The sequence below is a fragment of the Eublepharis macularius genome, chromosome 11 (assembly GCF_028583425.1).
Source record: "Eublepharis macularius isolate TG4126 chromosome 11, MPM_Emac_v1.0, whole genome shotgun sequence".
NCBI lineage: Eukaryota > Metazoa > Chordata > Lepidosauria > Squamata > Eublepharidae > Eublepharis > Eublepharis macularius.
Window position 1 is genome coordinate 88,909,779 of NC_072800.1, and position 12,722 is coordinate 88,922,500.

At 48.3% G+C, this 12,722-nt stretch overlaps 1 protein-coding gene across 1 annotated transcript in view; it reads left to right on the forward strand.

Moving 5' to 3' along the window:
- The window catches only part of GHRHR (growth hormone releasing hormone receptor), a 37,839-nt gene that overhangs the window by 15,792 nt on the left and 9,325 nt on the right, over positions 1–12,722 (forward strand). The window contains exons 3-6 of the mRNA XM_054990968.1: positions 1,475–1,582; positions 3,742–3,857; positions 6,632–6,726; positions 10,470–10,602. Of these exons, the coding sequence (XP_054846943.1) occupies positions 1,475–1,582; positions 3,742–3,857; positions 6,632–6,726; positions 10,470–10,602 (452 nt within the window). The remainder of the gene's footprint in view (positions 1–1,474; positions 1,583–3,741; positions 3,858–6,631; positions 6,727–10,469; positions 10,603–12,722) is intronic.

Genomic DNA, 12,722 nt, shown 5'->3' on the forward strand with positions numbered 1-12,722 from the left:
GCCAGGAGAGAGTTCAGAGATTGCCCCTTGGTGATCAACTAAATCAGCTCCCCTTCCTCAAAACTGGACAAACACAATGGAGGCGTACGCGTGACCCTCTCCTCCACAAGCCTTCACAGAGTTGGTTTTCTCTCTGTGGATTCAGACTTTGTGCCTACAATAAGTCTTCGGCAGGAACTATTGAGCATTTCTTCTTTTGAGCTGTGGCTCACGAAAGCTCCTACCCTACCACTAATTTTGTTGGTCTTCTAGGTGCTACTGGACTCTTGCTCTTTTCCACTGCTGTGGACAGACTAACACGGCTACCAATTCTTGATCTATCTTCTTTTTCTATGTAATTTATTCAGATCTGAGAAGAAAGTTTCTAGATCCTCATTTGAATAAATCCAGAGGAGTTAGCTATATTAGTCTGTACTAGTTGCAAAATAGTAGAGTCCAGTAGCACCTTTAAGACTAACCAACTTTATTGTAGCATACGCTTTTGAGAACCACAGTTCTCTTTGTCAGATGCATCTTCAGCTTTCGATAGCCACAGCTGTCTTCATCAGATGCATCATCATCTTTCGAGAGCCACAGCTGTCTTCATCAGATGCACAGTCAGCTTTCGAGAACCACAGCTCTCTTCGTCAGATGCATGCAATAGAGTAGCCTTTTCGCTCTTCTAGCAATCATTTAATGACTCTGTTAGCAGACCTGGATTTTAATACAACATTGGATGCGTGTAAATAAATTGTGTCGTTTGTTTTTAATGAATATTGAACAGCAACAAACTTTTTAGTCATCTTGCTGTCTTTTTCTGGTCGAACTGCCTATTGGCTATAAGACCTAGATGGGATAAGGGGATAAGGATTTTCTTCCTGTTGAATATAAGAGGAAAGTTTTACTCCAGGGGCAAATCTTAGGGCTTTTCACTTGCTCGTATCCTACCACTTTGCCAAGCTAGCTTTGTCTTCCTGCAATCAAAGAGCTTCTTTCGTCGGGGAAAGACTTCTTGGGCCCTAGGAAAACTTCAGTCTTTGCTGAGCCAAGCGGTAGGGCCCCGGCCAGTTCCTAATGTCTTTCCCTGTGGGTAAATTTGGAGTTTTTTCTCCCATCTCATTTTATTGAAAACAAAATATTTTTCTGCATGCTTGGGGAACTCCCTGAGTATGTAAAGCCTATATTTTGTCGGCGAGTAACTCTGTTTCACTGCCTTCAGCACAGAGACCAGCTCATTTGCTATTGGCGTGGACGATGACGAGGAAAACCCCCTCTGTGGGCTAGAAACCATCTTCTGGGTTTCGTCAGTGCAAGCTTTTGCCTCTTTGCTCCCTTTTCTAAGGCTGCTTCCACACACGCTGGATAATGCTCGTTCAATGCTCTTTCCTGATCATTCGGAACTCGGTTTTTGCGTGTGAAACAAAAAATCCACGTCCAAAGGATTGCTAAAAGTGCATTAAAATGAGATTTCAACGGGGTTTCTTCTCTCACCAAGGTTGCAAGAGAATATGGGACCAACTCCTCTGCTGGCCGGATGCAAATCCAGGACAGACTCTAACCTTGGACTGCCCAGAAGTCATTGTTCACTTCACGAAACAGAGAGGTGAGTGGCGGATGGGCGTGGGTGTGTGCCCCGCATTCCAGTAGGCGGCATCTGCACCCACACATCTTTCTCTTCTCGTGGCCCCTTCTTACACGCCCAGGGTCATGCCGATCGCCACTTTGGAGTCAGGAAGCCATTTTCTCCAGGCCAGTTTGGAGATTTTTACCATCTTCTGGGTATGGAGCAGGGGTCACAGGGGTAGTAGCAGGGGGAGAGAGGTAGTTGCAAATTTCCTGTATTGTGCAGGGGGTTGGACTAGATGACCCTGGAGGTCCCTTCTGACCCCGATTTTATGATTCTATGACTGTTGTGCCATCTATTGTTGAATAGTTAACATAGAAGGGGAATGTTTGGGGGAAAGCCAGTTCATAGGAAGATGCCTGGATGCTTAGCATTAGAATTGCGGAGACTGTTTAGGTGAAGGGCACAGCCAACCCCCCAACTTCAGAATATAAGAAGACCCCTGCTGGATCCGACCAGCAGTCTTGTCTAGTCCAGCATCCTGTCTCATACAGTGGACAACTAGTTACTCTGGAGGGCCAACAACAGGTCATGGAGGCTGAGACTGTCCCCTGGTGTGGCCTCCTGGCACTGGTAGTTAAGGTTCACTGCCTCTAAACATGGAGGCTCCTTTTAGTCTCCATGGCTAGTAGCCACTCCATGACTCTGTCTAATCCCTTTTTAAAGTTTTCTATGCCCGTGACCATTACTACATCCATTACTACATTTTGGCATCAAAATCCACATCTTAACCACTCACTGTGTATTTCCCTTTGTCCATCCTGAATCTACTGAACTTCCTATCAGTGGGGAAAAGTGTATTTATTTAAATTAATTATAGTCCATCTTTCTCATCGAGACACAAAGCAGATTTCATAGTGTAAGTCAAATGTGATCAGGGCTCTTTTTCAGCCGGAACGTGGTGGAACACAGTTCTGGCACCTCTGGAGAGTAATCACGTGTCTGTTGGCCTTGCCCCCCCTCAATCCCATTTCCTCCCCACGCACAGCCCAGAGCGCCTGGCTCTTTTGCGGCATGCTGAGCCTCAGCAGCAGTGAAACAGGAGCACGCCCCGCACCCCAGGTTGCCGGGGAGGGGATGCCTCTACTGCCAGTTCCTCGAGCGCTTCCTCCTGGCTGGAGGCAAAAGGGCACCCCCCTGCCTAAGAGGGCATGCTGGGTGGTGATGCACCAGGCATGGCCAGTCGGTGCAGGAGATTTCCTGTCCTGGGCATGGAGACCAGGCGCTGGCGCTTCCACTTCTCTGCTCCAGCCCTGCGCCCAGGCAACCCGAGCTCATGGGTTTGCTCAGGTTCCACCACCTCTTTTCCCAGAAAAAAATCCCTGATCAACCAGATGGGGCAGCCAAGAAACAATAGCAATAGTTGTCAAAGGATTTCACGGCTGGAGAACGATGGTTGTTCTGGATTTTCTGAGCTGTATGGCTGTGGTCTTGGCATTGTAGTTCCTGACATTTCGCCAGCAGCTGTGACTGGCATCTTCAGAGGTGTAGCACCGAAAGACAGAGATCTCTCAGAGCCAAGCTACAAGTGATGCCTGACACAGGTTGGACACTTGTCAGCTTCCCTCAAGTTTTGATGGGAAATGTAGGCATCCTGGTCTTGCAGTTGTAATGGAGAGCCAAGCTGTAAGACCAGGATGCCTACATTTCCCATCAAAACTTGAGGTAAGCTGACAAGTGTCCAACCTGTGTAAGGCATCACTTGTAGCTTGGCTCTCAGTGTCAATGGCCTGACCCCACATTTATCAGTGTCTTTGGCACTGAGAGATCTCTGTCTTTCGGTGTTACACCTCTGAAGATGCCAGTCACAGCTGCCGGCGAAACGTCAGGAACTACAATGCCAAGACCACGGCGATACAGCCCGGAAAATCTACAACAACCAATAGCAATAGTGTTTGGATTGCAGAAATCTAAAACAGAGCTGAGAGAAACCTGAAACATAACATAAGCATTTAAACATTATGGGTTAAGCAATGCAAAAATTACACAGAAGAGGCATGCCTACAGTAACAGATGGAACACAGCAGTATAATCTACAGTCCCAGCCCAGAATGACTACTGAAACAACGCTGAATAAGAAAGAGCCTGAAACTGAAAGGAAGCTGTTTATTTTGCTTGTTATTTCTCCCCCTCGATAGGTTGGGTGAAAAGAAGCTGTACTGCTCAAGGTTGGAGCGACCCATTTCCGCCATATTCCGTAGCCTGTCCGATAGAAGATGAGCTAATTCGTGATGGAGAGATTGAGATGGAGCAGGTAATTGTGAGTGAAAGCAACACTCCCTGAAATTTTGGGTAGGGGGAAGGAGGGACAGGGGACGCGTGTCTCTGGAGCATCAACGAGTGCCATAATGAATGACAGATGTTGGGTGTCAAGGTACTCTGTCTGCTCCATACAGTTTGCCTTGCAGCAACACAGGGGCTTGGTGTCACTTGCTCGCCGGATCAGGTTAATATCACTGACACCTGAACCTGGGATGGAAACTCCTTGTAGAGGTTGGCTATCTTAATTGCTCAACTCTTGGGATCTCTTTAGAGCAGCTTTAATAATCATAGCCTGGTCTCACCAAAGCTTGGAAACTAAGCAGGAGTTGGTACTTGGATGGAAGGCCACCGAGGAAAACTGGGCCTGCTTTGCAGAGGAAGGTAATGGCAAACTACCTCTGTTCCTCACTTGCCTTGATGAAAACCCACCAAGGTAGAACTTCATGGAGTCACTATAAGTCCATTGCAACTTGATAGCACACTTTACCTTTGGGATTTTTTTGGCTTCCAAGACGGGCTGGGCTTGAGAGGTGCAATACCCCAATCTCTCTCCGGGTTGCCAACTCTGGCTTGGGAAATTCCTGGAGATGCGGAGACAGTACCTGAAGAAGGCGGAGTTTAAGGACGGGACAGAGCTCAGCAGGAGTTGATGCAATAAAATGTTCCATGTAAAGCTGCCTTTTCCTCCAGGAGCAGAAAAGAGCAAGAGTCCAGTAGCATCTATAAGACTAACAAAATTTGTGGTAGTGTACGAGCTTGCGTGAGTCACAGCTCACTTCTTTGGGTGTCTCAGTAGCTCTTTTCTATTGCTATAGACAGACTAACATGGCTACCCATCATGATCTATTTCCTCCAGGGGCACTGATCTCTGAAATTTCAGAACTTCAACCCCCAATAGGAGCTTGGCAGACGTAATTACAGGGCAGTTCTTTAAGTAGAGTTGCCAGCTTCCACGTGGGAAATTCCTGGAGATTTAGGAGCAATGCCTGGGTAGGGGAGAGAGCCCAGCGGGTAAGTGATACCATAGAATCTGCCCTCTAAACATGCCATTTTTTCCAGGGCAACTGATCTCTGGAGTGGGCAGATCAGTGATAATTCTAGGAAAACTCCAGAGCCCACCTGGAAATTGGTAGCTGCACTTTCTGTGGAGTGCTTTTATCATCTCTGTGCAATGACTTCAGCGCTGCTGTCTAGCTTCAGTCCGTTGCTTTTCGCTGTCAAGTTGCAGCTGCCTTATGGAGACCCCTGCTGGGGTTTTCAAGGCAAGAGGCGAACAGAAGAGCTTTGCCATTTCCTGCCTCTCTGCAGCAACCCTAGACTTCCTTGGCAGTTCCCCATTCAAGTACTAACCAGAGCCAACCCTGGTTAGCTTCTAAGATCTGACAAGATCAGGGTCGCCTGGACTAGCCAGCTCAGAGCCAAAGTTTAGCTGGCCTGAAATGTTCCCCAAGCATACCAGCACAGCTGTGAGCTTCTCATTGTGTTTCATGGTTCTGTTCAGCAATGCCCCACTGCTTTCTTCAGCTGAGCTAAGCAGAACCCTCCATCCCAATGCCTCCTATCTAGGGTTGCCAATTCCTGGCTGTGAAATTCCTGGAGATTTGAGTGCAGAGCTGGGGATGGCAGGGTTAGGGGAGGGAGTGACCTCAGCAGGGTATAATGCCACATATCGAACACCCTCTGAAATAGTTATTTTCCTCAGGGGAACTGATCTCTGTACTCTGGAGTTCAGCTGTAAATTCCAGAGATCTCCAGGGCCCGCCGGGAGGTTGGCAACCCTACTTTTACTGCCCCCCTCCATTCAGATTCACAAGCAAAACTGGGAGAAGCCCTGATACCGAACCGTGTCTCCTTTGCTAGAGATTTTATAACAGGTCATGATGCTATGTTCAAAATGAGTTCAAGCCCCCCTCCCCCAGCACTGAGAGATAGACTTGAAGAGCGTAATATCTTTGGTTGCTATGAAATATTATGGGTTTTGCGGGGTACTTGACTGGCTCAAGGCTTGTCAGAAGACATACCTAAGGACTTCCCAAAAATACATCTCTTTGGGGAGCTGTGAGTAGAGTTGGGCATGATCCAAAATACGAACCAAAGTTTTTGATGAACCGGGCCGGTTTGTGGTTTATGAACTGGCGGTTCATCAGAGCCCATATCTGATGAACTGCCATGATCTTTAGGCTGGTTCATTTGGTTTGTTTTTTGGTCTGTCACTGCAGACAGCCTGCCACCGATCAATCAGTTTCCTAGGCAACAGGGGATTGACTTCCTGCAGACCTTCTGCTGACCCGGAAGTGACAATTTGCTGACCTGGATGTGACATTTTCATGAACCAAACAAACTGGTTCGCAAACCAGGGCAGGTTCGTGAAAGTTCGTGGTTCGTGAAGTGCAATGAACCACAAATCTCATGGTTTAGGTTTTTTCCCAGTTCATGCCCATCTCTAGCTGTGAGTTCTTTCTGTCTGATTGACTTATTTGCTTGAAAAATGGTTGGAGCATTTTTTATTCTCAAAGCATGTATTTTCCTGGGCATTTATTTCAACCTCCCACCTCTCCTTTCTTGGTCTCTTTAGAGCAGAATTGATTAGAAAATGACTCCAAATTCATAAAAAGAGGCAAATGAATGGACTGTTTTATTTCAAGGTGGAATTGGGCAAAGAGGAATTAGGAGAATTTCTCCTAACAGGGCTCCTATTTTCTCTGAAGAGGAACCATTATTTGTCCTGAATCTCACTTATAGTGCTGCCTTTTCCCATACAAACAGTTCTACATGGCAACAGTGAAAACCATCTACACTGTCGGTTACAGCATCTCTACTGCCTCTCTCACCATTGCGGTTGTGGTGCTTATTGCCTTCAGGTACGTTGGTTGAATCCTGATCAGTCTAGAGAAAAATGTACGGTCCAGAAGTGGCTGGAATTTCTTCCCCCATCTTCATCTGACCACCGCCTGAAACGTTCTCCCATTACGATTTAGAGCAGCCCTCTTCAAATGACATTACGCATGCGTTGCACTGCATGTTGATGGGAAGCAAGCATGAGCGCATTGGTCCTTCACCCCACACAATTGCTAGGTTATGAGCATCGCATCCACGTGCAGGCAAAGGACAAGTGCACAGGCTCTGTTCCCATGACTGGAAATGCTGCTTTTCTTAGTGTTTCCATTCAGGGAGACAGAGCAGGCATGTCAGTTCTCCTGCTTTGGTGGGAGACCATTTGCCCCTTGGCTCCTGGCTTCTGTTGTTGCTTAGTGGAGCAGTGGGAACACAACGGGTGTGTCTGTGGAGGAAACAGCAGCATGACAATGCCATGATATCACTTCTGGGTTTATGATACCGCCCCAAAGGGGCTGACAGTGGTGTCCTCTCCTCCTTTCCCCCTTATAACAACCCTATGAGGTAGGCAGGGCTGGATCTAGGGTTGCTGGTGCCCAGGGCAACACAAGTCTGGTCCATTGTGCGCGCACTCCCAGCGCTGTGTGATGACATCACTTCCGTGATGTCATCATGCAGGGTGGAGCGTGCTACCCATGTGGCAAGCCGGGTGCCCCGGCAGGCCGTGGAGTTGGCAGAGGCAGCACAGAGGCCTGGGAAGCCGCCCGCACCATTCACCTGCCCCGCTAGACAGGGGGTGGTTGGCCACCCCCTGTCCTGTGGGGCAGGTGAAAGGTATGGGCAGCCTCCCAGCCCCCTGTGCTGCCTTTTGCCTGCCCCACAGGACAAGGGGCGCGTGGCAAGCCGGCTGCCCCCTGTCCTGCGGGGCAGGCGAAAGGCAGCACGGGGGGCTGGGAGACTGCCTGCGCTGCTGCCCGCACTGCTGCCTGTGCACTTCCAGCGACTGACAGCTGCACCTGGCACCCCGTCCTTGGCGGTGCCGGGGGAAGACTACCCCCTGCCCCCCCTCAATCCGGCCCTGGAGGTAGGTAAGACTTAGAGTGTCTGACTGGCCCAAGGTCATAGAACCATAGAATCATAGAATCGTAGAGTTGGAAGGGGCCTTACAGACAATCTAATCCAACTCCCTGCTCAATGCAAGAACAGCGTAAAGCATCCCTGACAAGACTGCCAATGAGGGGCAACCCACCATGTCCCAAGGCAGCCAATTTCACTACTAAATTATGTCCATCTGGTACCTTTCCTCTTGCAGTTTAAAACCATTGTTTTGAGTCCTATATTGCCAACAGGAACAGCTCCCTTCCCTCCTCTACGTGACAGCCTTTTAAATATTTAAGAGAGCAATCACGTCTCCCCTCAACCTCTTCTACTCCAAACTGAACATTCCCAGGTCCCTCAGTCTTTCCTCATATGGCTTGGTCTCCAGGCCCCTGGTCATCCCAGTTGCTAATAGTCAGTTTGGTGTAGTGGTTAAGAGTGCGGGACTCTAATCTGGAGAACCGGGTTTGATTCCTCACTCCTACACTTGATGTCAGCTGGGTGACCTTGGATCAGTCACAGCTTCCAGCTCTCTCATCCCCACCCACCTCACAGAGTGTTTTGTTGTGGGGAGAATAATGACGTACTTTGTAAACCACTCTGAGTGGGTGTTAAGTCATCCTGAAGGGCGGTATATAAATTGAATGTTATTATTATTATTGCTCTCCTCTGCACTTCTTCCAAAGTGTCCGCTTCGTTTTTGAAGTGAGGCCTCCAGAACTGCACACAATACTCCAGGTAGGGCCTGACCAACACAGTATATAATGAGACAATGATATCCTGTGATTTGGATGTTATGCCTTTATTAATACACCCCAAGATTGTGTTCACCCGGCAAGCTTCCATGGCAGAGTTGAGATTCAGATCTGGATATCCCAGACTCTAGTCCGACACTCTAACCACTACACACTTTTGGTGGTAAGGCTTTCTTCTTCATGCAAACCTCTTGGTGATTATAATTGGGACTGATTTTATCTGATTTTCTTTGCAACTTCTCTTTGGCTCTCCAAGCCCATTATCATAAGTAATGACCCATGGGGGGAAGTCGCATCACAACGTTTTCTTGGCAGACTTTTTCGGGTGGTTTGCCATTGCCTTCAGCAGTCATCTATACTTTACACCCAGGAAACTGGGTACTCATTTTACCGACCTCAGAAGGATGGAAGGCTGAGTCAGCTACCTGAACCTGGCTTCCACCAGGATCCAGGGCTGGCACGCCCATTGAGGCAGGCCTGGCTCTCGCCTCAAGCGCTGAGGCACTGAAGGGGGCGCCAGAGGGGGGCCAGGGGTGGGGGTGCATGCCACAGAGCTGGTGTGCCTGGCCTGCAGCTGCTGCAGCTGGCAAGCCCCACCGCCACCGCCACCACAGCCAACACACACCCCTGGCCGGGTGCAGCAGCTGCGGGCCAGGTGCAGCAGGCGTCCAGGGTGGCGTGCAGAACCTCCCCAGCCTCTGCGTGCTGTCCCAGCCACCCGCTGGCCAATGGGGCAAGCTTGCGGTGTGATGACGTCACACACAGTGATGTCATCACACAGTCCGGGGGCATGCATGCGCATGTAAGGGCAGCCCCAGGCACCAGAAACCCTGCCGCTGCCCCTGCCAGGATCAAATCAGGTTGTGAGCATAGTTTGGACTGCAGTACTGCAGTTTACCCATCTGTTCCTGGTTGTTTTTGTTCTCAATTTGGCTGCTTTGTAAAGTAATGTTTGTAAAGTAATTAAGGGTGGTCGAGAAATGCTTTATAACAATTTAAAAAGGCAGTGGGGGTGTGGGCTGAATCCATACTGCAGATAAGGCTACGGGCCAATAGAGAGAGATGATGGAAATCATGGATCTGACAGTCTGTACTTAAAAAAAAAATTACATTATTTCTAATCCATCTTTCTCCCCAAGACTCAAAGTAGACGACGTAGCGGGGGACAATTAAATAATCGGAAATGGGATATCCAATAAGTAGTGCAATAGGATTAAGATGGCAGAATCTGAAAACAAGCAGAAATCTGAACTAGATCCGAAACAAAATATAAATATTAACATAATACATTAAACGATGCAAAATTTACATAGTAGCATCATACAGATAGCAACAGATGTTATGCCCTATACACAGTGGTACCTATTGCACTGTTACTGTTTCAAAGAACTCATCCCCCCTTTAAATATTAATAACAGCTTTGCTTTAACACACAAAACCAAGAGGACTTGAGTCCGGTGGCACGTTCGAGGCCAACAAGATTTTCAGACTGTAAATTTCGAGACCCAAAGCTCCCTTCTTCAGATACAAGCTTTGATTCTCAAAAGCTTCTACCCTAAAAATCTTGTTGGCCTCTAAGGTGCCCCTGGACTCTAATCTTGCTGTTCTACTACAAACTGACACGGCTCCCTAGTCCCTACCTGAAACACAAAACCAGGTGAGACTTGAAAGGTTAAATGCCCTCTTCACTACCAGCATCGATGCAGCCCATGTTAGTGTCTCTATCATCTTCCAAAATTTGCCTTTTGCAGAATGATAGAGATCCGTGGTCTTCATCATAGCTCAGTTGGCTCTGCGAAAACTCAGTGAGTTTGTGGCTAGGGCGAGATTTGAATTTGGACACTTCCTAGCTGGCAGCTTCCTCTCTAACCACTATGCCATGCTTCTTTAGATGGTTTCCCTTCTTGTCCCTATAGGAGGCTCCGTTGCCACCGGAACTATATCCACATCCATCTTTTCCTCACCTTCATCCTGAAAGCCATCGCCATTTTCATCAAGGACGTGGTGGTTTTCCAAACTGAAGGCACAGATTACTGCAGCTTTTCCACGGTACGCTGCTTTAAAACCTGGAGCAGAGCAGATCTAACCACTGGACTCTGCAAGGAATTCAGTGGGGCAGAGAGAACAAGGGTTGTTGGGAACAGCAGCAGGCAGAAGTGATGAAGGGAACATCACCGATGCAGCAGGGGAATTACTACAAGGGAAGCTATTAAGATGGTGGACCTCACTCCATGGCCCACAGAGAGCTGCCTTTGCAATTACCATTAGAGATGGGCACGAACCGAAATATGAACCAAAATTAAGCACGAACCAGGCCGGTTCATGGTTCGTGAACCACGCTTCGTCAGATCCCATTTCTGATGAACTGCCACAAACTTTTAGGCCGGTTCGTTTGGTTCGTTTTTTGGTTCATCACTGCAGACAACCTAGTGCCAATCAATCAGTTTCCTAGGCAACAGGGGGTGGACTTCCTGCAGACCATCTGCTGACCCAGAAGTGATGATTTTCTGACCTGGAAGTGACATTTTCACGAACCAAATGAACTGGTTTGCAACCCAGGGGCAGGTTCATGAAAGTTCGTGGTTCATGGTTTGTGAAATTTGACGAACCACATGGTTTGGGTTTTTTCTGGTTCGTGCCCATCTCTAATTACCATCAACCAAAACTGCCACATTGACTTCCATCTGTGGCACAGGGAGGCTCACATCTTTCCCTTCCCCTTCCCTCTGGCAGCAGCTGTTTCAAGGTGGAATGCCATCTCAACCACAAGCCCTACTGGGCAATGGCCTTTGTCACTTTCCTGAAACATGGGGCAAATGACACAAGGGGGAAGGTGCACAGAAAAGCCACAAGGGGCTCCCAAGGCGCTGAGTGAGTATCGCTGTGCTAAGCAAAATGAGCAAGATTTGGGTCTGGTAGCACCTAAAGACCAACTAGGTTTCCTGGGTCCAGTAGCACCTTTAAGACTAGCCAACTTTATTGTAGCATAAGCTTTTGAGAACCACAGCTCTCTTCATCGATGCATCTGAGGAAGAGAGCTGTGGTTCTCGAAAGCTTATGCTACAATAAAGTTGGCTAGTCTTAAAGGTGCTACTGGACTCTACTATTTTGCAACTGCAGATTAACATGGCTACCTCCTCTGGATCTAGATTTCCAGGGTATGACTTTTGGAGAGTCAAAGCTCCTTCTGTCAGATGTGATGAAGTGAGCTCTGACTCTTGAAAGCTCATGCCTTGGAAATCTAGCTGGGCTTTAAGGTGCTACTGGACCCAAATCTTGCTTTTCTACTACAGACCAACATGGCTACCCACTGGAAACGAAGCAAAATGGAGGCTGCTGAAGTTGGTAGTGCACCTATTGCACAGTGCTCCCAAAACAACCCAACATGTAATGTGTAGTTCCTTTCAAGGAGGTACTGATGCCCGTGCCTACAGACTTGGCTACCGCCAAAGAGAGATGGCTTTGAGGTTTAGGGTGGGGGCTCAGAGGCTGAGTTTGGAGGAGAGCCATGAGACTGAAATATGAAAGGAACACACTCCAGTTTAATTTGGGAACTCCAACCTAGTTGATGTTTCTGCTGGCTGGGACTGATCCTGCTTCCAGAAGCAGTGACAGTGCACCCAAGAAAGCTCTCCGCCCGATAGCAGGGAGGGCCAGCCACAATTGGTGGTGCATGTGGCCCGTCAGCACAAGCAGCCTGCTCTCAACGATTGCAAATGGCGATGCAAAACTTCCGCTATGCCTGCGATTGTTTCCAGGACCGGCTGGTATCTAACCATAACTCTACACGTTACTTCTTTTAAGAGTTCTCCACGGAGCCAACCCATGCTCTACACAGACACGCATCACCTTGGGGATTGGCTTCTATTTAAAAAAACCCCAAAAAACAGCATGCAAATAGGCTCAGAGAGCTGCCAGCCAAGGGAGGGAAAGTTCCTACCTTTCTCCCAAGCTTTCCCCCCATATTGATAAGGGGAGGCTTTTCTGCATTTCTCCTGCTCTGCGTGAAGGTTTTTTTGTGCACGTGTGGCAGCAGAAAGGGAAAACTCTCCTTTCCTGCACTGTTTTTGCACGGGGAAAAAAACTTGGGAGGAAGGTAGGAGCTCTCCCTCCCACAGTGACAGCTTTCCAAGCCTGTTTACACTCTCTCTTTTTTTTAATAGAAGCCA